Genomic DNA, 25,768 nt, shown 5'->3' on the forward strand with positions numbered 1-25,768 from the left:
GAGCAGCCCGGGTGAAGCCATCTTGCGCAGGCGTATAGCGCGGCGGGCCGCCCAAGGGCAGGGCCGGTGAAGTAGGCAGGGAAGCTCACGGCGCCTGCGCACAGAGGATACGGGTCCGGCCCTAGCGAGAGCGCGCCGGTCGCAAGATGGCTGCGGCCATGCGAGGCCTTGCTGTGTGTGCGCAGCGGGCTGCGGAGCGGCGCGGACAGCAGGGGCAGCGACGACACTAGCTCAGCCTTCAGCCACTCTTCTAGAACGCCACCCCAGCCTCTGCCTGCTTCGTCCGAGATGGATCTGGTCGTGGGCCCCGGTGCAGCGGGGCCCAGCAACGTCCCGGCCTTCCTAACCAAGCTGTGGACCCTCGTGAGCGACCCGGACACAGACGCGCTCATCTGCTGGAGCCCGGTAGGAGCTGGCATGGGCAGGAGCGGCCTTCAAGGGGGAGGGTCCTGTTGCGGGAGGGGACCTGCTTAGGAGAAGCGGCCTGCGAGTAGTCGGGCTTACCGGGGTTCAGCCTTCCTGGCATCCTAGAGGGAGAACGCAGCTGTCCGGGGAGGAAGTGCGCCCCGCCCCCAGAGCCACTCGCGGAGAGTAGGCCGAGACCCAAAATCCTACATTTCACTGGGACGATAAGGACGGGGCTTTCCAGTTGAGGGTCTTTGCTCACAGAGAAATAGTTCCCAGAGTCCGTCTGCCTTTCTGCTTTTAGGCAAGCATTTAGAGTAAGAGGAAAGCCTAACGAATGCATGGAAGAAGAGCGAGAGTAGGAGGATCAGAAGCCTGAGCTCATCCCTGATAGTCCCCAGATGCCAGAGCAGTTTGGCCCGGCCCTCAAAGGGCGGTGTCGAACCCTATTCTGTTGCCTGGCAGCGGACTGTGTACACCGCAGACCCTGCTGGACCTGCATCTCTGGCTTGCTTGCAGAGCAAGTTTGTTTGTTGTCAAGTTGCAAAGTACAATCCGCTGTTCACATCTAGGTTCTGAGGGCCAGAGCGCAGAGCTAGTAAATGGCGATGGCTTGAAGACAGGCCGTCGTGATCCAGAGGGAGCCTGTGGAGGGATGAAGGCGACTAGATGCCACCTGCTTGACCTCCTGCAAGCCTCTGGCAGGCCTCTCCAGCTTTGCTGAGCACTGCCCCCTCACACTAGTTTCTTAAGCTGGCAAGGGTAGAGAAAAGCCTGAGTGGCAGGTAGAGGCGAGGGCTTCTGCCTCTCAGGTGCCTGTTTGTTTAAACTCTGCTCTGCCTAAAGGGTGCTTGGGAATAAAGAGAAGACTAGAAAGCACAGAACTTCACTTTTCACTGGATGTTCTTTGTGATTGTCCCATGGGCTATCTGTGGGCGGTTCTCTCACCATAGCCCTAGAAAGGAGCAGCATGTTTTCCTGAATGCCATCATCAGTTCACAACCTCTCCTGGATTTCATACACTTGGGCAGAGACTATGACCTTGCATTTCTATCTTTCCCCAACTTTCCTCCTCCCCTCTGTTTTCTTTGACTGAAAGGGAAGGGAGCTTTCTTACCTAGATCCAGTAGGAATACCAGCTATCCTCTGGAATAGTCAGAGCTGAATCCTATTAGGAAAATCCACCCTCTCTGGTAATGTGCCTGCTATTTCTGCTTATAGATTGGTACAAATGTGGGTGAGGTGTCAGTGAACATTCTTCTAGGGCAGGATGTTCTGATGAGGGCCTCTCAGTATGAACATGGATCTGATCGGCCCTGTGACCTCCCTCTAGCCACACAACTGCACATCATCTGTGAGCCTTGTTAGCATGTTGGGAGGGATGGGCAGGTAGTCTGTACAAAGCAGCAGTGGACCCTAGCTGGTATGACATACGGTGGCCAGAGAGAGATGCCGTGACCATGAGTACAGAAGCCAAGCTCTGGCATAGAGGTGGAAAAAAGAAAATCCTTGTCTCAGCCAGACAAGGACAACAGAGCTTCTTGGATCTGACTGTCTGGCCCACAAATAGGAACTAATGCTCCTGATCCATGTTCTGTGGGCCACTTATATTCTCTTGGTAGCCTCTTAACAGCATTCCCTGCAGGCCCACTGATCAAGAGGTTTGGGGTCCACATTCTTATTCTGAGTGACTTCCAGATAAAAATGTTCTTACCCTTCTCAGACATATCCTCTTCTTTGAGAGGGACAGGAACAGGGAGCCTATCTGGCCCCAAAAATCTTCCACTGAGCTTGGCTAGGTCGGGCTTCTCATCCCCACTACATGGAGACAGAATCAGTCACTACCTTTCTCCAGTTCTGTGGGATTCCACTCCCCATCACTGGCCCTCCTTCAGTTATAGGTACTTCACAAGAACAAGGACCTCAGGAGATCCAGGGGTTCCTCAGACAGATCCTGGGGGACAGCACACCCCTGATCAGATTTAGGATCCCAGTAAGATCCGTGCAAGCCTGTGAACACAGCGTGGCTGGCCCTCTCTCAGTAGGCTTCTCTTTACCTTGTACTTAAAGTGCCTCCAGATCCAGTGCCTAGAGATGCAGCAAGTAGGGTTGAACACATGGGGAAACAGTTAGTCCACAGGGTCACTTCCCAGTCCTGCCTTTCTCCCCTTCGTGCTGCGCTTCCTGTATTCCCTCAGTAAAACTCTCGCTAGGATTGCTGGGGAGCTGCCTCGGTGCATTTTGAAATGGGAAACAAAGCCCAAATAAAAAAGCAAAAGCTTAGAACCTGTATCTAGCTTTATCCCAATTTTGTAAGATCATTTTGTCCCGCCCATTTTAGAAATATTAAAAAGAAACAAGAGAAATAAGTTTGTCTAACTCAAGAGAGTACAAATGGTGGTAGGGTGGTAGTTTGTGTTTAATTTTTTTTTTAGATTTTAGAAGGTGAGTGTGTGTGTGTGTAGTCCAGAGAGGGACATCCAGTGTCCTCTCTATCCCTTTCCTGTTCCCTTGGAACAGTGTCTCTCACTGAACCTGGAACTTGCCTCTTGTCAGCTACACTGGCTGGTCAGCAAGCCCAGCAGTCCTTTCTGCTCCACCCAGTGCTGGGCTCGCAGACGCACATGTCCACACCCAGCTTTGCACTTTGCATGGCTCCTAGGAAATCCAAATTTAGACTCTCATGTGTGTGCAGCAAGCTCTCTTTCCTACTTAACTGTCTCTCCATCTCCTGAATGTGTTTTTAACCTACTAATCAACCCAAGCATTGTTGTTCCACTAGGTCTGAAGAGATCAGACTAGGACCCCCTTGCCCTTTGGACTGACTTTGGTATGCTAGCCTCAGGAGCTACCTGAGGGGCTTGAGAGTCAGGAAGGAGGACCACATGGTTTGTGCCAAGTAAGAGCTATGGCTGGTAGAGAATGGATGGGGGGAAACTGAGGCCTTAAACATTCAGGGAGGTAAAGGAAAGGAATGAAGTCTCATGTTTAAGACATGCCCTGCTCTTTGATAGCCTTTACAATGAAGGATCTTCTCGGATTTTGTTGCTAGGTGCCTCTCTGGTCTCACACTAATCCCAGCCTAGTGATGTGGTTCTTCTCTTTGAGAACAGCAATGACTATGGGTTGAGCCTCTGGGGGAACCCTGTAATTGAAGAAACTGGAACCACTGAGCAAGGGCTCTTGGGTGCCAGTGCTCAGACAGCCACTGTGGAGGAGCTGGGTGCCAGGGTAGGCTGTTGGAGACAGAACAGTCTGCACTAATACAGGGGCAGGGCACCCACCTGCCTCAGGATTCTTCATGGGATCACATGAGGCATTTAAAGCAGAGTCTCAGCCATGGTTGACATCCAGAACTCTTAGGGCAAGTAGGGCCACTCCCGCTATCCAACTCTGACAGCCAGGGGAGCTCATTCTCAGACAGACAACAGGAACTAACAGGCCCAGTGGCCCCACCCTTACATACCTGGTAGCCGACTCAAAATGTCAGAGGTCATGTATACCAGAGGTAAGTTGTAATGTGTGCTGCAGGTTCTGGAGGCTCTGGTGCTTCCGCAATAACAGGCAGGCAGTGTGTTGCACAGCAGTCTTCATCCAGCACTTCTATTCTAGAGGAAAACTAAGGCAAAAAAGCTTGGCTTAGAGCTAAAAAGAATCCAAACTCATACTTTGCCCAGCTATTGCTCACTACCCGTCTTTGTCAGGTACTCTGTGTGTCTGTGTCTGTCTGTCTGTGTGTCTGTCTAGGGTGCATGTCAAGTATCATCACTAGTCACTCTCCACCTTGGATGTGTGTGTGTATATGTATATTTTTATTTTATGTATAAATATGTTTTGCTTGAGTGTACTTCTGCATACCACATACATACCTGGCCTCTGCAGAGGCCAGAAGAAGGTGTCATATCACCTAGAACTTGGGTTATAGGTGATTGTGAGCTGCCATGTAGGTGCTAGCAATCAAACCCAGGTCCTCTGGAAAAGCAGCCAGTAAGGTAGTCTGCCGTCCAGCCCCTCCACCTTGTTTTCTGAGGCAGGGTTTTTAGTGGCCAAGAGAGAGCTCGCTGATTGTAATGGGCTGGCTAACCTGCGACTCCAGGGATCTTCCTGCCTCTGCCTCTTCAGTGCTAGGATTACATGTGCTCACCACTGTGCCAGCATTTTTGTGTATGTTAATTCTTTTTCTGATTTGGTTTGGGTTTTGTTTTGTTTGTTTGTTTTGAAACAGGGTCCTTCTGTGTGGCCCTGTCCTGGAACTCCTGTAGACCAAACTGACCTCAGACTGAAAGAGATCCTCCATCCTCTGCCTCCCAACTGCTGGGATTAAAGATACGTACCATTTCTGGCCCTTGTCTTTCATTTCAAGATTTATTGCTGGGCATGGTGGTTTATGCTTTTAATCCCAGTATTCAGGAGGCAGATAGATCTCTGGGAGTTTAAGCCCAGCCTGGTCTACATAATGAGTTCCAGGACAGCCAAAGCTATACAAAAAGGATCCCTGCCTCCCACCCCCCAAAAATATTATTTTATGTGCATGGGTATTTTGCTAGCATGCAGTAACTATGAAGGCCAGAAGTGGTTATCAGGTTCTATGGAGCTGGAATGCAGACAATTGTTAGCCACCAAATATATCTGGGACTGAACTTGGATCTTTTGAAAAAACAAGTGCTCTTGACTGCTGAATGGATGCTAGAGTTTACTCAAGCACTTTACTAACTGAGCTGTCTCTTCAGCATTTATTATGAGGTGTGTGTGTCCTATGGCACAGTGTGCAGGTAGATGTCAAATGACAACTTTAGGGAATCGGTTCTCTTTACCACCATGTGGGTTGGTGGGTTTCAGGGTGCAAACTCAGCTCCTCAAGCTTGGTGGCAAGTGCCTTTGTGTATAGAGCCATCTCCCCAGCCCTCCTTTTACATTTTAAAGCAGGGTGTCACTAATTGACCAAATTGACCTTGGATTTGCAATCCTCCTGTATCAGTCTCTCAAGTAGCTAGGATTGCAGGCCTGTACCTCCAGGTCTTCCCTGGTTACTTGCTTTCTTAGCTTGATCCCCCAGACACTTTTGCTGTGACCAGCACTGCTGGCTCATAATCAGAATGTCATTTTGGATTTGTACCTGGGGGCCTCCTTACCTCTCCACAGAGAAAGGAACTGGCAGACATCTTCACAGCACACTGATGGGCTCTGCAATCTGACCGGGATACTTCTTCCTGCTGGGTAGGGGAAGGAGGTAGGGATACAGAGAGATCCAGGAACCAGCAGTCACAGCAGGCTTCCTTGGAAGAACAGATACTCTGTGTTCTAGCATGCCCGTGAGAAGACTGCAGACGTCTAAAACATAGTTCTTCACTGAAAGTGTTAGATCCAGCCTTGGCTTAGATCATTTAGGGAAGAGTAGCTATGTATACAGGGAAAGCCAAGGTTTCAGGGTTATGGATATACAACTCTAGAGGGAAGAAACAGCTGTCTTTGGATCACAATGACGAGGTTAGGGCCTGCCTCTGCCAGCAGAATTTCTTCAAGTTGTAGCAGGAGGAGGAGGCTAGCCTCACAGACTGTTAGAGAAGAGGTACTTAGCCCCTGAATACTCAGTCCCTCAACTTGGTGCCTACAAGTACTGCCAGACTCTCGAGTCCAACCTCCCCACCGCATGGCAGACCGGGCTGAGTGTTGTGGCAGTAGGGGCTGGAGTTGCTGGTGGCTGGGCATGAGAAGAAATGTGCTGGTTCTGACACTTGCTTCAATTCTCTAGCTTGCTGCTCCTAAAACCCTACTTCTGAGACCCAGAAAATGGCCAGGCAGCTAAGCTCAAGAGAAGGGGCAGATCATCAGTCTCATCTGTGAGATACAGAGAAACTAAAATGGCAAGGACTGTGACTGCAGATACTCAAAAGAGCAGGTGGCACACTTCATAGAACGCCATGGCTGTTAAGCTTCTGGAATCATGGAACCTTTGAGATATGCATAATTTCAGGTTGGCTCTGTATAAAATGTATTCAGACAGAATTTTATATATATTTCAAGTTTTGGTCTGTAGAAAATAAGATCACACACAGACTGGAAGTAAGAGTCACTGTTTACTGACAACTGTATTTCAGCTTCTAGCCAGTATAGACAACCACTTCTGTCTGGCCATGGCTCCCTTAATTCCACTGACAGATTTTCACTATATACAACAAGTTATAATACCCCCTTCCTAAAACTGCTCATGGTCAGCGAAAGAGGACCCATAAGCCACTGAGGCACAGAGATAATCTAGCCCTAGAGAGTCATAGTAGCTATTAAGGAGTAAAAAACCATTGAGCAGCTCTCGGGCATTAGAAAGTAGATAAAAACTGAGGAAAGCCCACATGTAAACCTTAATAAAATACAAACTAGGAAGAAGTAAGACTGAGTGTTCAAAGATAGCAGGAGAATTTGCTTAGAAAATACTAAAGCACCTACACAACAGTTTGTGAGATCACAAGATCCAAGGGCAATACACAGAAGTGAATTATATATCTACATATGAACAGTGAATTACCATTGAACTGTGACAGGACTGAAGAGAAGGCTCAACAGTTAAGTGCTTCCTGATCTTACAGAGGACCCAATTCCCGTACCCATGACAGGGCAGCTGACAACCACCTGTCAGTCTCTACTCTGGGGATCTGACACCCTTGTCTGGCCTCTCAGGCATGTACACACACACATGATCTTTTTTTTCCTTTTAGTTGAAATATTTTTAATAGTATCAGAAAACACAGCAAGTCTTTGGCAGCCACTGTGAACAGGAAAGAGCTCCATTCTAAGGTGGAAATAGTTGTGGTCTGAGCTTGAGCTTGGATGATGAATGCCACCCAGAGAGCACTTCATTCTAGTCCAGAGACATTCACAGGCCCTCTTTCCTCAGAGCATGCAGGAGGACGCCCTTCCTTGAGATTCCCACTTGAGGTGGTTGCTGCTACTCCATGGTTATTCCTTGGTTTATAGCTGCATGGCTCCAGTTGGTCTTTGTCATTGCTTGGCATTCTCCAAGTGACTAACTTTATTTGGCTATCTTCTTTAAGAACATTAGTCCATTCAAATTAGGGATCCACTGTTTTCCAATACAACATCACATCTGCAACAACCCTATTTACAGATAGTTGCATTTTGAGGTATGGAGGTTAGGGCTTGAATGTATCTCTCTCCCCTCTCTCCCTTTTTTTAATTCCTTATTCTTTTCTACCTCCCCAACTCCCTCTGCAAACCTTTTTCCCACTATTGTACCATTGCACAGATCTTTTCTTTTCCATCTTTCATTTATTTTTCCATTATAACCCACTGACAATTAGTCTTGTTTCTATGTACACAGGTATGAGGTCTTATTGGATTATGGGTAATTTACCATTGGCTATACCCCTTAAGAACAATGACTCTACCCTCTCCTCCTCCCCCAGCAGTTACTGCCAACCAGTAGCTCCTCAGCCTTGGTAGTGCTTCTGTGCCCTCCCCGTCTGTTCTGGAGTGTTACCAGTCCGTGCTGATTACAGGCCAGCAACAGCTGCCATGCGTTCATCAGTGCTATGGCCAAGTCATGTCCATCTGCCCATCTGTACATTCTCTCTGCTCTTTGATCAGTGACGTGCTCTGAGCCTTGGGTGGAGTAGAGTGGACTAGGTGTCCCTTTTAGTCCTGAGCACCGAGTCATTCAGTGACTACCTTAACTACTGCCCACTGCAAAAATAATTTTTTAAGCAAAGGTTGAGAACAGGACTAATCTATGGATATAAATAGAAATATTTAGAAGACAATTTGACAACGTCCAATTTGCAGACATCAGTAGTAGATTCCCCTAGAGACTCAAATCCCCAGTCATGGGCTTTTGACCAGGTTTACAGTATCAGGCATAAATTTGAGTAGGTCTCAAACTCAGAGGGATTGCTTATTGCTGTATATTCGTGTCACTAGTGTATACCATCGGACAAATCTTGGCCAGCAAGTCAATGTTATAGAATATAGGGAATCTAAGCAGCTTCCATAGATGAGGCATGAAAGCTTGCTAGCAGAAATACATTTTCAGATGAGCTCCAACTTGATTTCTCTCTGTCTTGTAACCAGAGTGTGTGATATATTCAATAAAAGTGTTTTGGGTTATTTGTTGTTTGCTGTGTTTTGGTTTTTGGTTTTTCAACACAGGGTTTCTCTATGTAGCTCTATTGTCCTGGACCTAACTGTAGACTAGGCTAACTTTGAACTCAAAGAAATCCACCTGCTTCTGCCTCCTGAGTTCTGGGATTAAAGGTGTGCGTCACCACCTGGCTGGGGTGACATTCTTACTAGATTGTCTCTACAATGAAATCATTGTCACCAGCAATTATTACCTGCATTGTGCCTATTTTCTTTCCTTTAAAAAAAAAAAGATTATTATGTGTATGTACCTGCATGAGTTTATGTGCAGGTGCCCATGGAGGTCAAAAGGCATTTGATGCTCTGCTGGAGTTACAGGTGGCTGTGTACTGCCTCAAACTCAGATATCTGCCTGCTGCTGTCTCCCGAGAGCATACCCTACCCCCACCATCCCCAACTTTGAATTTTTGTTTTGGAGGGGGAGGGTGGTGGTGGTGGTGGTGGTGGTGGTGGTGGTGGTGGTTTTGGGATGGGTGTTTTTGTTCAGTTGGTTTTTTTTGAGATCGGGTCTCACAGTGTCATTTCGCAGACTTATTTGTCAGATGCATAGCTAGCAAAGATTTTTTCCTAGTTCTGAAAGCTGCTACTTTACTCATTTAACACTTTCCTTTGCTATTTAAAACCTTGGAGATTTCTTGAGGTCCTGCTGGTCAGTTATTGGCCTTCTCCCCTAAGCCACTGGCTTCCTCTTCAAGAAGCCCTTACCTGAGTATAGCCAACTTGCTTATGGTGAATCATCTTTTAAATGTGTTCTTAAATTCAGTTCGTACAAATTTTTGCATCTATATTCATGACTGAAATTGGTCTGTAATTATTTTGAGGGGAGGAGGGGTTCAAGGCGGGGTTTCTCTGTGTAGCCCTGGCTGTCCTGGCATTCACTCTGTAAACCAGGCTGGCCTTGAACTCCCAAGTGCTGGGACTAAAAGCATGCACCACCACTGCCTGGCTCTAATTTTTTTTAATTTGTTCTTTTTTTTTTCTTTTTACTTATTCTTTCACAATAATTTCAGTCTCATCCTCCACTCCTCCCAGTCTCCCCCACCTCCTTTCTCCCCCAGATCTATTGTTCCTCCATTTCCTTTCAGAAAAGAGCAAGCCTCCCACAACAGAACATGGTCACAGTAGGACTCGGCACAAATCTCCATATGAGGCTCAGTAGGCAGCCCAGTAGGAGGACAAGGTTCCTAGGAGACGCAAAAGAGACACTGCTACTCCCACTATTAGAAGTCACACCAACCCCAAGCCAAGTAACCACAGCATGGCAAAGGGGACCTAGTGCAGACCACGCAGGCTCTGTGATTGCCCCTTAGGGCCCTTCTTAGTTGGTTCTGTGGGCTGTGCTTCCCTGGTGTCCTTGACCTCTGTGACTCTTAGAGGCCTTCCTCCTCTTCCAAGGACTTCAAGCTGCACCTAATGTCTGGTTGGATATGTGGGTCTCTGCATCTGCATCTATCAGCTGCCAGAGAAAGCCTCTCTTATGGCGATTGAGCAGAATATCATCAGGAATAATTTCATTGTAAGTTGCAGCCATCCTGGCAATGTCAGGCATGGGTTCCCTCATGGTTTAGACCTAAAGTTAGATCAGTCATTGGTTGGCTACTCCCATATGCTTTGAGCCCCAGCACATCTTGCAGGCGGGACAGATGTCCCAGTACCACCACTGGCAGCCTTAGGATTTTGTTGCTGTGAAGAAACACCATGACCACAACAACTCTTATAAAGGACAACATTTAATTAGAGCTGGCTTACAGATTCAGAAGTTCAGTCCATTTTCATTATGGTGGGAAGCATGGCAGCATCCAGGCAGGTATGGTGCTGGAGGAGCTGAGACTTCTACATCTTGTTCTGAAAGTATAGAAGACTGGCTTCCAGGCAGCTAGGAGGGTCTCAAAGCATATCCCCTCAGTGATACACTTCCTCTAACAAGGCCACACCTTCTAATAATGCCACTCCCTGAATATGCCAAGCATATTCAAACCACCACATCTGGTTAAAGGACATGGCTAGGTCAGGCTCCATATCCTCCATTGCTAGGAGTCCTTGCTAGGGTCCCCATCATAAGTGCCAAGAAGTTTTCACTACTCTCTGATTCCATAACACCCCTTAAACGTCCTCCTAGTCCAGTCATCTCTTCTTCCAACCCTCCTTCCCCAACCTGACTCCTCTTCTCTCTCTCTCTCTCTCTCTCTCTCTCTCTCTCTCTCTCTCTCTCTCTCACACACACACACACACACACACACACACACACACGTCCACCCACAAATCTATTTCCACCTCCCAGGGAGACTCAGGTGTGCCCTTGAGCCCTCCTAGTTACTTAGTCCCTCTGGGTCTCTGGATTCTATTGTGATTATCCTTAACAGCTAATAATATCCACTTATAAGTGAATCTGGGTCTGGGTTGCTTTGCTCAGGATGATTTTTTTTTCTAGTTTAATCCATTGCCTGCAGATTTGATGATGTCAAACTTTTCTAACAGCTGAATAATACTCCATTATATAAATACATCATATTTTCTTTATCCATTCTTCAGCTGAGGGACATCTAGGTTGTTTCCAGATTCTGGCTTTTTTCGAATAAAGCTGCTATGAGCATAGTTGAGTGAGTATCCTTGTTGGATGGTGGAGCATCTTTTGGGAATATACCCAGGAGTGGTATAGCTGGGTCTTGAAGTAGAACTATTCCCAGTTTTCTGAGAAACCACTAAATTGATTTCCAACGTGGTTGTACAGGTTTGTACTCCCACCAGCAATTGAGGAGTGTTCCCCTTGCTCCACATCCTCGCCAGCATGTGTTATCACTTGAGGTTTTGACCTTAGCCATTCTGAGCGGTATAAGATGGAATTGTTTTCATTTGCATTTCCCTGATGAACTGGGGACTTTGAGCATTTTTTAAGTGCTTCTCGGTTATTTGAGATTCCTTTGTTGATAATTCTGTTTAGCTTTGTACCTCATCTTTTAATTGGGTTATTTGGGTTGTTGGTATCTAACTTCTTGCGTTCTTTATACATTTTGGATATTAGCCCTCTGTCAGATGTAGGGTTGAAGATCCTTTCCCAATCTGTAGGCTGCCATTTTGTCCTTTGCCTTACAGAAGCTTTTCAGTTTCATGAGGTCCCATTTATCAATTGATCTTAGAGCCTGAGCCACTAGTGGTTCCGGAAGTTGTCTCCTGTACAATGAGTTCAAGGCTATTCTCTTTCTCTTCTATTAGATTTAGTGTATCCAGTTTTATGTTGAGGTTCTTGATCCACTTGGAGTTGAGTTTTGTGCAAAGTAAGGATCTATTTGCCATCTCCTTCTATATGTAGGCATCCAGTTAGACCAACACCATTTGTTGGAGCTGATTTCTTTTTCCCATTGTATAGTTTTGCCTTCTTTTGTCAAAAATCAACTGTCCATAGGTGTGTGGGTTTATTTCAGGGTCTTTGATTTGATTCCATTGATCAACATGTCTGTTCCTATACCAATACTATATAGTGTTTATTACTATTCTGTAGTACAGCTTGAGGTTAGGGATGGATGGTTCTTTTATTGTTCAGGATTGTTTTCGCTATCCTGGGATTTTTGTTTCCATATGAAATTGAGAATTGTCCTTTCAAGGTCTGTGAAGAATTATGTTGGAATTTTGATGGGGGTTGTATTGAATCTGTAAATTGCTTTTAGTAGAGTGGCTATTTTACTATGTTAATTCTACTGATCCATGAGCATAGAAGATCATTTCATGATATTTCCATCAATTTTTTTTCTTTTTTCTTTTTTTGGCTTTTCGAGACAGGGTTTCTCTGTGTAGCCCTGGCTGTCCTGGAACTCACTCTGTAGACCAGGCTAGTCTCGAACTCAGAAATCCACCTGCCTCTGCCTCCCTGAGTGCTGGGATTAAAGGCGTGTGCCACCACTACCCGGCAATTTCTTTAAAGACTTGAAGTTTTTGTTATACAAGCCTTTCATTTGGTTGGTTAGGGTTATCCCAAGATATTTTGTATTTTTTGTGGTTCTTGGGAAAGGTGTTGTTTTCCTGACTTTTTTCTTAGTCTGTTTGTCATTTGTATATAGGAGTGCTACTGTTTTGTTTTGTTTTGTTTTGAGGTAATCTTGTATCCAGCCTCTTTGCTGAAGGTAGTTTGTTTGTTTTTTCAAGGCAGGGTTTCTCTGTGTAGCCCTATCTGGAGTTCACAGAGATCAGCTGTCTCTGCCTCTCAGGTGCTAAGATTAAAGGCACTTGGCTTTATCTGTGCTTTTATCTGCTTTGGGTATCTGGGTAATACTAACAAGAGTTTGGTTAGGGCTGGAGAAACAACTCAGTGGCTAAGAGTGTGTACTCCTCTTACAAGGGATCCAAGTTCAGTTCCCAGCACCCACGTCAGTCACACAGCTCATAGCTGCCTGTAACTCCAGCACCAGAGGAATCCATTATCTTGCCCTCCGTGAGCATCTGCACTCGTGTGCACATACTCAGAGATCCACATCATTCAGAGAAAGTGTAGCTGGGTGATGCTTCTTCCTTTGATGTTTTCTAGAATAATCTGAAAAGCTTTGCTGTCAGTTCTTTCTAGATCTGGTAAAATGCGTCAATAAACCCATCATCCTGGACATTCTGTGTCTTTTAGAAAGTTTTTAATTACTGCTTGAATTTCACTTTTTGTGATAGATCTAAATTATGTATCTTGATTTAATTCAAGGTGGTGATGGATGTCTCAGAATGATGCCCCATCTTTTCCTTTTAGCTTGTTTGGTCTAAGGTTTGTCAATCTTTTTCTTTATTTGCTTTGTTTTATTTTGCTTAGACTGGGTCTCTCTGCATAACCCTGGCATCCTTGAAATTCACTATATAGACTAGGCTGGCCTTGAACTGACAGACATCCACCTGCCTCTGCCTCCCACCCAAGTACTGGGATTAAAAGTATGTGCCACCATGCCTAGCAGTGGGTTTGTCTTCCTTATCCTTTCAATGAACCCCCTCTTTTTTTCCCCTTTCTATTCTTTATATTCAAGTTTTTTTGGGTTTCTTTGGCTTTTTGGATTTTTTTCTCCATTTCACTAATTTCTCCATTTCACTACACTAAGATTAAAGATTTGGGTTTGCTCTATTCTTTTTCTGGGGATCTAAGATGTATCATTAAGTTACTTATTTGAGGTATATACTATTGCCTGATATTTTGTTGGTTTTGTGATTTTTGGGTTTTTTCCTTTCTGCCTTGATTAACTGCTATTCTATTCTCCTGTGACTTATTCCTTCCTTTGGTTTCATGGATGGTCTCCTTTTCCGTCTGAAGGATTCCTTGAAGTATGCTTTGTAGATATTACTGTTTATGAACTCATTTACACAGTTTTGTTCTTCCATTATGCCAGATAACTTTGCTGGATAGAGTAGTCTGGACTGACTTGAAAACTTCAAAACTTGAAATTAATCCCAGCATCGGCGAGTCTCTACGAGGTCAGGTCCAGCCTGGTCTACAGTGTGAGTTCCAGGACAGCTAGAGCTACACAGAGAAACCCTATCTTGAATCTCTCTGCCCTCCCTGGCCAAGAAAACAAAACAAAAATAACACTTTTTACAGTTGCTCAAGTGAATTAGTATTGTTTTTTTGTTTTTTGGTTGTTCCCCCTTCCCCCCCCCCCAGGGTTTCCTCTGTGTCGCCCCGGCTGTCCTGGAGCTCACTCTGTAGACCAGGCTGGCTTCGAACTCAAAAATCCGCCTGCCTCTGCCTCCCAGAGTGCTGGGATTACAGGCGTGCGCCACCACGCCCCGCTCGTGAATTAAGTATTAAATACAGTCCTCCATTGGTATTCTAGAGTAGTATTTCCATGGAACCTACATACATTTTCCTGGGTAGTTTAAATTATTCCTGGATGATCTATACTACTATGACATAAATGCTATAGATATTTTTGGTGATTTACATAGTTAATAACGGGAGCACCAAGCCTGTACATGCTTGTGCTGAGTGGTTCCTTAGTACCTTAAGTTTGCTGTTGGTGATCCCTAGGGATGGACATTTTTTTTCTCAAAAGTAATTCCAGTCATCTCTCTATCTCCTGTTTACCTATTTTGTTTCATCTATTTTATTTAAAAAGTGTTTCCTTATTTTTTTCTACAAATGTACAGTTGTGCTTACTGACCAGCATTCCATGATGGGTTTGGGACAGTTACCATTAGTAATGCTCTGTTTAATGGTCCTTCTTTTGCTGCTTCAAACATTAATTCCTTGTTTCTCTGAGCGTATTTATTATTTTACTGTATGAGTGTTGTACCTGCATATGTGAACGTGTACCGCATCCAAGCCTGATGCCCCTGGTGGCCAGAAGAGGGTCCCAGATCCTCTGAAACTGGAGACACGGACTTGTAAGCTTCTTTATAGATTCTGAGCCATATCTGTCCCTTCAGCATGTTTACAGCAACATTGTATCTTTTGTTAAGTTTATTGTCTTGTCCTTCCTGAGCAGTCTCTGCTGTTCCTCCTTGTCCACCATGTGAGAGTCACACTTCAGTTTCTGTCTTGCAGTTTCTGTCACTGGGGTATTATGGGACTCAGTGGTGGCAAAATCATCTTGCTTGCTTACTGCTTATGACTTGGCCAGGCTGCTTCAAAAGATTGCTTCTCCTTGAAGACATTCAGTGGCTCGAAGTTGTTGCATTCAGCATTGAAGCACCAGCAGTTGCCTAGACTTGCTGCTATTTTATGTAATGCTCTGGGGCATGGGTTATTAGGCAGTCAGATCCAGTTAACTTTGTGAGCATTAGTGAGGTTGTCGGGCTGCTTTTCTTGTGGTATTTCAGTGGGTTCATTGAGCAAAAGTGGATTTGAGTTTTTAGTCCTAACAGTCTAATCCCAAACAGCTTTTCAGCTTACTTTCCCATCGAGGTAGAGTATCCAGGAGCTCAGCTCACGCACACACTGGGACTTGAGCTTCCTAATACTGTTTGAACTCAAGTGAGCTAGAACGCCTTCCATATGGACTGTAGCTACTGTACTCAGCTGAACACTCTGACCGTGCAGAATCTGCCATCTAAGGTGAGGGTGGTTGGACCTGGTCTTCACTGCCCACGGGACTAGGATCTCTTATCTGGGAACAATGAGGAGGAAGACCATACATATACATCTGTTCAAGCAGTAATGTGATCTCTTTAACCCACAGATAGAGAAGACACATCCTTCCAGAAGTATCCTTAAACTTTGACAAAACTAAGGAGAGGGATCCCTACAATTCAGCCACGTTTTCCAGGGTGCAACATGTGATATGGGGGTTAGTGCCAGGGACAGTAGACTGTAGTTTGGGAAGGACACTCACTGAGCCAATGGGTTTTAGTTTCATTCATTGGTTGCTCGTATTTGCTTGATGCATGTGGAACGATTTCAGGGACACCAATTGATCTATGGAGAGGAAGCACTGTCCCAGAGCTCCACAGTCCCAGTCCAATGAGGCTCTCCTTCCATCCTCAAGGATGTGAATCCCTGATTAGACAGTCTTTACCCTGCAGCTAATCAGTGGGTCATCCACCATCTGTGCTAATGAGGCTGCGTTGACTGCTTGCAAGTCCCTTCTTCCCTGGCTCTGAGGTTGGCAGTTGGATTATGGAGTAACTGTGTATGAATCCCTTCTAGTTTTTTCCTGTTTGAAGTTCATTTAGTTTCTTGGGTGCTTTTCATCAAATTTGGTATGTTATTGATCAGTTTTCCCAAATATAGTCATTTGTCCAGTCTCATCTTCTGAGACATCCATTAAGCACTGATGGTCTGATGATGCCTTACAAGTCTTTCTCAGCTCTGTTCATTGTATTCACGTAGGCCCCGTTCTGTTGCTGTGAAGAGACTCTAGGACCACAGCAACTCCTGTAACAAGAGAAAACATTTCAGGCTGAAGAGATGGCTCAGTGGTTAAGAGCACTGACTGCTCTTCCAGACATTCTGAGTTCAAATCCCAGCAACCACATGGTGGCTCACAACCATCTACAATGGGATCTGATGCCCTCTTCTGGTGTGTCTGAAGAGAGAGACAGTGTACTCACACACATGAAATAAATAAATCTTTAGAGGGAGGAGGGAGGAAGGGAAAGAGGGAGAGGGAGAAGAAGAGGGAGAGGGAGAGAGAGAGAGAGAGAGAGAGAGAGAACATTTCATTTCATTGGGGGCTTGCTTACAGTTTGAAGAGTTGGTCTGTTACCATCAAGGCAGGGAGCATGGTGGTGGCATGCATGGTGCCACTAGAGTAATTAAAAGCTACATCCTGATACAGAAACAGACTGACTGGGTCTGGAATAGGCTTTTTAAACTTGAAAGCCCACTCCCAATGGCTGTCTTCTCCCTGTTCTTATCTTCTTGAGTCTCCAGATGAATTTTTTTTAAATCTTTTTTTTTTAAAGATTTATTTATTATATGTAAGTACACTGTAGTCTTCAGACACCAGAAGAGGACGTTCATATCTTTTTACAGATGGTTGTGAGCTACCATGTGGGTGCTGGGATTTGAACTCATGACCTTTGGAAGAGCAGTCAATGCTCTTACCCACTGAGCCATCTCTCCAGCCCCTCCAGATGAATTTTTAACCTGAGTTGTACTTTACAAATCTAGAATGTCAACTTGGTGTTTCTTTTTCACTTTTTATTGCTTTACTGAGATTCTCCATTAGTAGGACACTGTCCTTATACCTAGTCCTCCGTGTACAGTTCTTGAGGTCTTTGGCCATACTAAAAGTTAGAATCTGTATTCTCATGAGCCCAACTTAGGGGGTATATTGGTTGCTCTTTTCTTTTCTTTTTTTGGTTTTTTCAAGATAGGGTTTCTCTGTGTAGCCCTGGCTATCCTGGAACTTCCTCTGTAGACCAGGCTGCCCTCTCAAACCCAGAAATCTGCCTGCCTCTGCCTCCCAAGTGCTGGGATTAAAGGCGTGCGCCACCACCGCCCAGCTCTTTTCTTTCCTATTATAAGCTGAAGCTTTTCTTTTTAATTAAATTTATCTAAAAAAATTAAAGAGGATTCATAATGGTTACTTCATGATCCAACTGCAAACTCAAGACCAGGGAAGGACCTTGCAGGCAGCAAAGTCCTATCCACATCAGCTTAAGTATACACATACGTGTGTGTAGACGTTAGAGGACAATTTGTGAAGTCCATCCTCTCCTTCCACCTTGTGGGTACCAGGGATTGAACTCAGGCTGTCAGGCTTGGCAGTGGTTGCCTGTTGAGCCATTACACCAGTCCCAGCTGTAGCTTTATTTAAACGCCTCATTGTTTTTGACTGTTAGTATGTGATGGCTGCTGTAAAAGCACACTGTCCCCTGCATTTCTCACTTTTGTCATTGTGCCATTGTTGGTTCTGGTGACTCCCTGGACTAATTATGTCCTATTTGTGTTCTTGGTGGCCACTGCACTTTGTCCAACTGACTTAATTGGGTAAGTCGAGGTGAAATTTACTTTAAAAAAACTGGAGCCAGTGAGTTTGCAGTCTTTCCTGGGGCCTATCTCTATATGCCAATTCCCATCTTTAACACGTAGCCTGGGAATGACAATTCAACTTTCTGTCCTACTTCTCCTTCATGCCAGAGGGAGAGCTCATGGCCTTCATAGGTCTTCCTGAGTATCCTCACAGCTCTAATGTGTGCATAGCCCTTGAATTCCCAGGAATATTTCAGAGTCCATAATGATCCCTCATTCACAACCTTTTAAAGTTTCTGGCTAGCCTGTGCTATATATTATCTCAGCAGCCAAGAACAATCTTCCTCTACACACCTCTCTATGTCCCTGTATTGGGATAGCCTCAGGTCCAGCAAGGCAGCCTTACTTTGAGAGTCTTCTAGCACCAAGGCCTTGAGCAAGCTCTCAGCCATGTTCTCACTGCTGTTGCTTCCACTGCTCTCTCAGCTGAGGGGGAAGAATGGGGACTAAACAATTAGCGTAAAGCGCCTTTTGCTCTCCCTGACACCACACTTCCTACCCTTGCTTTCCCACTTCTTAGGATTCTCTTCCTCCTGTGTCCACTCGCCGTGCTGTTTCTGTTGTTCACTGCTCTGCATGTTGGAAAGCAGACATGGTGCTACTCTGACACCTTGGGATCCTTTTGGTTTATTCTACCTGTCTGTATTATAGTTCTCCCACCCCAATGAAGAGACCAGTTCCTTAGCTGATTTGTCTTGTACATCCATGAGAATACTGTCCCTATACACTGTGGGGCCTCCCAGCTCCAGAATCAAGTGCCTCTGAGTTGCATGGCCCTTCAGCCCCTCCTAGTGGTTCTGGACTGTGTTCAGGAACGCACCAGTACGGAAGTACAGCCCCAGGACTCAACAGTCTCGGGCTTTCATCTGATCAGGACTGTCTTCCAGAACAACAACAACTTCACCCCTATTTTAAGTGCCACAATTTGGAGTTGGGGCAGGGGGGGGGGATATGAATCTCTATGTGTGTCTATTATTGAGCATATATGTGTGTGCCACATGAATCTCTATGTGTGTCTATTATTGAGCATATATGTGTGTGCCACATGTACGCAAGAGCCCAGGGAGGACAAAAAAAATCAGGTCACATAAAACTTGGAATTGCCGGCAGTTGTTAGTTACCATATGAGTTCTGGGAAACAAACCCAGGTCCTCTATAAGAACAGCAAGCACTCTGAACCACTGAACTGTCTGTCTCCAGCTGATTTAACTATTCTTAAAGAAAATTTGCTGATTAAAACTAAATTCTAAACCCTGTCTCAAAAAACAAAAACAAAAACTAAACCCTGTCTCAAAAAACAAAAAACAAAAAAACAAAATCTAAACTCTAGTCAGTCCCTAGAGATGACTAGAATGCTGTGGGTGATTTATGAGTCTAACCCGAGCAACTGAGAACTGCCAGGGAGTTAAGATCCCGTCTCTGGCTACATGGTCCTCCCTGCTCAGACCTAGATTCGATGGCCTGGATACCAGCCATAGAGTCCTAAAGTTGAGCTTACTTCCTGCGACTACTGTGGAGGGAGAATGTGCAATGCCCACCACACATGGAGAGACACTTCGGGCATAGTGGAAATATGATGGCATCTGATACACATGACCTGCCCATGTCTCCTGACAGAGTGGGAACAGCTTCCACGTGTTTGACCAGGGCCAGTTTGCCAAGGAGGTGCTGCCCAAGTACTTCAAGCACAACAACATGGCCAGCTTCGTGCGGCAGCTCAACATGTGTAAGTACTTCTCTCGGGATGGTGTGCTTGTTTCCCTAGGTGTGGAAAAACAGACCCCAGCATATTGCTAAGAGATGGAGGCCTGGGTTGACTGAGGAAGGGTCCTCATGAGTTTGAGCCTGAATTCTCCAGGGAAGAGTATAGGACATGAGGCCTTAACCTAATAGCCATACTTCCATTTGCAAGACGGGTAGCTGTACGGGGCTGGGGTGGGGGTAGGGACAAGGTCTCTTCCAACCAAGACTAACTTGCTATGGTAAATGGACACCAGTCAGAATCTTGTAGTTTTCTAGGAGGCCCCTGGCCTGCCCCAGGCCATGGCTAGGCTGGAGGTCTGGTCCCTGGCCCTCAAACCAAACTCCCCCACCCCCATATGCACAGATGGCTTCCGAAAAGTAGTCCACATTGAGCAGGGTGGCCTGGTCAAGCCTGAGAGGGATGACACGGAGTTCCAGCATCCTTGTTTCCTGCGTGGACAGGAACAGCTCCTTGAGAACATCAAGAGGAAAGTGACCAGCGTGAGTCACCAGCCCTGAGTACAGCCCCTCCCTGCCCTCAAATATCCCTGCGGGCTGTGGGCTGGGAGCAGTATCCAGGGGGTGTTTCAAGGCTAACCTACAAGCATAGCCTGTGCACATCAGTCTCTGCCCCTCCCCCATGGTTCCCAGACCCTCCTCATTCCCTGTGTGCCTAGGTGAAGCACAGGAGCCTACCACACTCCAGAGCCACTTCTGACTCTTGTATGCCCCACCCCTTAGGTGTCCACCCTGAAGAGTGAGGACATAAAAATACGCCAGGACAGTGTCACCCGGCTGTTGACAGATGTGCAGCTGATGAAGGGGAAACAGGAGTGTATGGACTCCAAGCTCCTGGCCATGAAGCAGTAGGTCCCAAGGGTCAGGAGGGTGGCCAGGTTGCTTTGGGCTTCCTACCCCACCCTGCAGAGCCATTCAAGCCTTCTTCCCCCTTCCCAGCCTGCCTTCATTGTTTCTGTGGCAAACCTTGTCCTGTACATCTCTAAACACAGAATGGGTTAGAGATCTCCTACTGTACCCACTTCTCACTCCCCTGCTGGGCTTCACATTTTCAGGATTTGAGCACACAAAGCCCATTTCCAGGTGCCTCCCTGAAAACCAGGGCTGGCAGGAACTGGCCACAACAGTCCTCACTCGGGCCAGACCTCCCCACTGTTCTCTATCCCAAGACTCCGACTGCCCTGTGTCACTTAGCACATGGCATCGCAGTTCACAGCTGCCTTTCACCCCAAAACTGAGGGTATGTGCAGTTTAGGATCTTTCCCAGAGACCTGTCCTGTGTGTCTAGCCAGTATGTGACAAGTTCCCCATTTTGGCTAGGACCCTGAGGTGTACCATCAGATTCTATCCATGCTCTCCCTCAGCTCTGGCTGACACTTGAATCCCGCCCTGTAAGTAGAGTGGAGTTAGGGAGTCAGTTATGCAGTGAGCCCTCATCTGGTCCAGCCCTGTCCATCAACAGCCTGACTCTCTGTTTCTTCTAATGTGGCCCAACTGACCCAGCAATGTGTTGCAGCGAGAACGAGGCCCTGTGGCGGGAGGTGGCCAGCCTTCGGCAGAAGCATGCTCAGCAGCAAAAAGTTGTCAACAAGGTGGGCAGGGCTGGTGGTAGATGGGTCCCCTCCATGACTGGGCCAAGGTGACTGTATCCTTTCTGCCCCACAGCTCATTCAGTTCCTGATCTCACTGGTGCAGTCGAACCGGATCCTAGGGGTGAAGAGAAAGATGTGAGGCTCTGGGAATGTCTACACTGTCCACTCTGACCCTGCGCTTTGGTGTCCTCTGCTTGCTGTATATCCTGGGCACCGCCAAGGTCCGTGTAGGCAGTTGACCTGTCTCTTCCCTGCAGCCCTCTGATGTTGAGTGACAGCAGCTCAGCACACTCTGTGCCCAAGTATGGTCGACAGTACTCCCTGGAGCATGTCCATGGTCCTGGCCCATACTCAGTAAGCACCCAGCTCCATGGGAATGCCAGTAAGTGTGTAGTGGGTGCTGGGTGGCCCAGGCTACCACAGATTGCCTCGCATGTGGCCTTTGTCTCTAATTGCAGGCTCCATCTCCAGCCTACAGCAGCTCTAGCCTTTACTCCTCTGATGCTGTCACCAGCTCTGGACCTATAATCTCCGATATCACTGAGCTGGCTCCCACCAGCCCTTTGGCCTCCCCAGGCAGGAGCATAGATGAGAGGTGGGGCTGCAGCACCTTTACCCCTGCTATCACCTTAGTGGGCCAGCCTTTATGGACCTTGGGCAGAGTTGGAAATGGGTGGAACTAACTTACGCTCCTTCTAACATGTCTGTCACTGTCTAATATGTTCAGGCCTCTGTCCAGCAGCACCCTGGTCCGGGTCAAGGAAGAGCCCCCCAGCCCACCTCATAGCCCTCGGGTACTGGAGGCGAGCCCTGGGCGCCCACCCTCCATGGATACCCCTTTGTCCCCAACTGCCTTCATTGACTCCATCCTTCGAGAGAGCGAGCCTACCCCTGCTGCCTCAAACACAGCCCCTATGGACACAACCGGAGCCCAAGCCCCTGCACTCCCAACCCCCTCCACCCCTGAGAAGTGCCTCAGCGTAGCCTGCCTAGACAAGTGAGTGCTGTGCCCACCCTGCCTCCCTATAGCCTCTGAACAACCCCAGCAGCATGGGATTTCCTCAGGCTGGGCACGGGGTATCTATATCTTAGCGAGGCATAATCCCTGCAGTTTGCTGGGAATGCTGGGTTGGATCTATTCCCCTAGACCTGAGTGAGGTTGGAGCTGGGGAGGGAGACCGACCACATCACTGGAAGTGAGATATCCTGGACCAACCTTACTACTGCCATCACCCTCTCTTATGGCAAGCCCCAATATCTTTGGATCTGTCGTTCTCCCTAGTCCTGACACAGGAAATGATAAGCCAAGGCCCAGCCTTGACCACCACCCCTCAGGCACATCCCAAGAGCTGAGTGAGCGAGGACGGTGGGCATAGATCCCCCCGTCCCCCACCTGCAATGGGGGGGCTCTTGTCTTTGTATCTTGCAGTTTGGCTCGCGCTCCACAGATGTCTGGGGTCGCCCGCCTCTTCCCCTGCCCCTCTTCCTTTCTGCATGGCCGAGTCCAGCCAGGGTTAGCGCTGCCCCCACTTGGGAGGGAGGAGGACTCCGCCAGGCCCCCTCCCACAGCCATGGACCAGTTCCCAACCTGGGCATAGCACTTGCCTTGCCTGGCGAAGAGCACCAGGGGATGGTCTCACAGGCTCTGCATCTCCACTGACTACCCTTTGCACAAGCCAGTGGCTATAATAGGGACAAGTTTCCTGCCTGCCCCAGCTACCAGTACAGACTGCTACCTGTCAGAGTAGAGTAGGCCCCATAACACCTACAAAGCCATTTTAACTGCCTTGCCCATGGCTCAGGTGTGTCCATGGCCTAAGGCCTTCTGGTCTAAGGGACATCTACCCATGCCAAGCAGTCCTGTTTCCTCTCCTTCTCTTGCAGTGCCTATCAAACCTGAAAAATCTGCCCTCCTATCCATTTCCAGAGCCAATGCCCCTTGTCCTTTTTCTCCACCTCCCTCTTGGCTCAGTCTCAGTAACAACTAAGGCCTCCTAGGATGTCCTGCCCATGGGCCATGCTATATCCCACCCTCAGCAACCATGGAGGGCAAGCTTACTACTTGTCCTTTCGGCATCTTCCCAGAAATACACACAGTCCCCCCCCCCCCCAGCCCATGCTGGCTATGCAGAAGGACCTTGCTTGGGGGGCTGCAAGCAAAGGGGAGCCCTTCTCCAGCAGGAGTGCGGCTGGGTGGGAGCCTGGGGCACTAGTTCACCTGCCCACTTGCCCTGGGCCAGGAACGAGCTAAGTGATCACCTGGATGCTATGGACTCCAACCTGGACAACCTGCAGACCATGCTGACAAGCCACGGCTTCAGTGTGGACACCAGCGCCCTGCTGGACGTGAGTCTGGTCATCCCTACCCACCCTGCTCCATCCTGCCCACAAGCCAGCCCTGACTTCCCTCCCTCCTCCTGCAGCTGTTCAGCCCCTCGGTGACCATGCCCGACATGAGCCTGCCTGACCTGGACAGCAGCCTGGCCAGCGTGCGTAGGCGGGCAGGGTGGGGGGCAGAGGGGGCCATCAACAACCCTCACTGTGTTCTCTGTCCCACAGATTCAGGAGCTTCTATCTCCACAAGAGCCTCCCAAGCCTATTGAGGCAGAGAACAGTAACCCTGACTCAGGTGAGCTAAGCTTCTATGCTATGCCCAACCCTCACTTCCAGATTGTCCACCCCGCCATCCTGACCGCATATCCCACAGGAAAGCAGCTGGTGCACTACACGGCTCAGCCTCTGTTCCTGCTGGACCCTGATGCTGTGGACACAGGGAGCAGTGAGCTACCTGTGCTCTTTGAGCTGGGGGAGAGCTCCTACTTTTCTGAGGGAGATGACTACACGGACGATCCCACCATCTCTCTTCTGACGGGCACTGAACCCCACAAAGCCAAGGACCCTGCTGTCTCCTAGAGGTCTCAGGAGTTGTCAGGCTGGCTTGTGCCTGGCCCCCCAACCTATCCCCAGGACATGGCTGGTCCTAGGGAGACATGACAGTTGGATAGGCCAGGGGATCCTAGGCCAAGCCACCACCACCCCAGTGGAGCACAGATGGAACTTGGGCCTGGGCAGTACTTTGGATCAAGAGGAAGACCCTGAGGGCTGCATACCTGCTGCCTTCACCCCAGCCCCTGATCTACTCTCTGGTCAGAGCTTCACAGCCACACTTGGACTGATCCTGCAGGTTGTTCATAAAATTGTATTTTGGATTTTTACATGAGAGTCCCCTTTAACCCTTCACAAATAAATATATATATATACATATATATATATACACACACACACGCACACTGAGATGGGCAGATGATAAACAGACAGGTTCTACTGTGGCCTCCTGTGTGTTTCCTCCTGCCCTGAGGGATCCGGAAGGTAGGGATGTTCACAAGGAAGGCAAGTTCACAACTTACTACGTGTCTCCTTGGAAAAATACAGATACCTGCAATCCACCTTGATGCCACAGAACCAGTATCTACTCAGAGCTTTTTCTTTTATTTTTTTTTAAAAGATTTATTTATTGTTATATGTAAGTACACTGTAGCTGTCTTCAGACACACCAGAAGAGGACATCAGATCTCATTACGGATGGTTGTGAGCCACCATGTGGTTGCTAGGATTTGAACTCAGGACCTTCAGAAGAACTGTCAGTGCTCTTAACCACTAAGCCATCTCTCCAGCCCCATAGCTTTTTCTTTAGGGGACAGAAAAGGACAATCTGCCCCCATGTTGTCAGCAAGAGTGTTCTCCATGGTCATGCTGTACATACTGGCAGAGCCAGGCCCCCGTATCTATCAGATACTGGACTGGTTCTGAATTTGTTCCTGCTGTCTTAGACTAAGGGAAAACTGGTGGAAATGGCCTCACAGGTGGCCTGGGGCAGGTTGTGGTGCATACCTTGTGTTGTCAGGCAGCTGATTTTACTGTTCACCCTGCCTAGCACCAGATAACCACCTAACTGCAGGTTAGGGTCTGTAGGCTGGCGGATTCTAGCAGTTGACAAGGACAAGCCTCACCAAGCCAATGACGAGGGTTGTCAAAAGGACTCTTAGTAAAAGTCTTCTAGTTTGGCAGCTACTAGGACTTGGGGGCAAAGTCTCTGTTCAGAGCTCTCTCTGTTAGAGCCAAGCCCAGCCAATTTTGGCTTCTGTGCAGCACAGCCTAGAGCCACTAGCCCAACTTGTTGAGCAGCCTGATCCCAAGGAGTTGAGACAGATCCTAAAGGTACACTGTGTATAATTCCTGGGCCCTAGGCAGTCAGTGAACAAATGGATGGCTCCACCTCTAAAAATGTGCGGGTGTTTGCCTGCTACAGAGTCATCCTCTCTTGAGTCTATGTAGCTCTGAGCCCTGGCCCTGCATGAATTAGCAGGGTAGGGTAAGAAATCACTAGGCTTTCCTGAGCAATGATACTGCTGCCTCCTTACTG

At 47.5% G+C, this 25,768-nt stretch overlaps 1 protein-coding gene across 4 annotated transcripts; it reads left to right on the forward strand.

Moving 5' to 3' along the window:
* The first annotated feature begins 86 nt into the window (after positions 1–86).
* Hsf1 (heat shock transcription factor 1) lies at positions 87–24,605 on the forward strand. Of its 4 annotated transcripts, XM_052160954.1 has the most exons (14): positions 87–405; positions 19,610–19,718; positions 20,100–20,236; positions 20,477–20,601; positions 21,270–21,345; positions 21,419–21,480; positions 21,603–21,699; positions 21,804–21,940; positions 22,073–22,342; positions 22,775–22,858; positions 23,586–23,691; positions 23,769–23,834; positions 23,905–23,974; positions 24,053–24,605. In XM_052160954.1, exons 1-14 carry the CDS (start codon positions 289–291, stop codon positions 24,256–24,258), a joined length of 1,662 nt encoding a protein of 553 aa, XP_052016914.1. In that variant the 5' UTR covers positions 87–288; the 3' UTR covers positions 24,259–24,605. The 4 variants fall into 4 exon arrangements, with proteins under 4 accessions (XP_052016914.1, XP_052016915.1, XP_052016916.1 ...); XM_052160955.1 differs by lacking the exon at positions 23,769–23,834; XM_052160956.1 differs by lacking the exon at positions 22,775–22,858 and having other exon boundaries at positions 88–405.
* The last annotated feature ends 1,163 nt before the right edge of the window (positions 24,606–25,768 follow it).

Source organism: Apodemus sylvaticus, chromosome 17 (assembly GCF_947179515.1).
Source record: "Apodemus sylvaticus chromosome 17, mApoSyl1.1, whole genome shotgun sequence".
In the NCBI taxonomy this organism is placed as follows: domain Eukaryota; kingdom Metazoa; phylum Chordata; class Mammalia; order Rodentia; family Muridae; genus Apodemus; species Apodemus sylvaticus.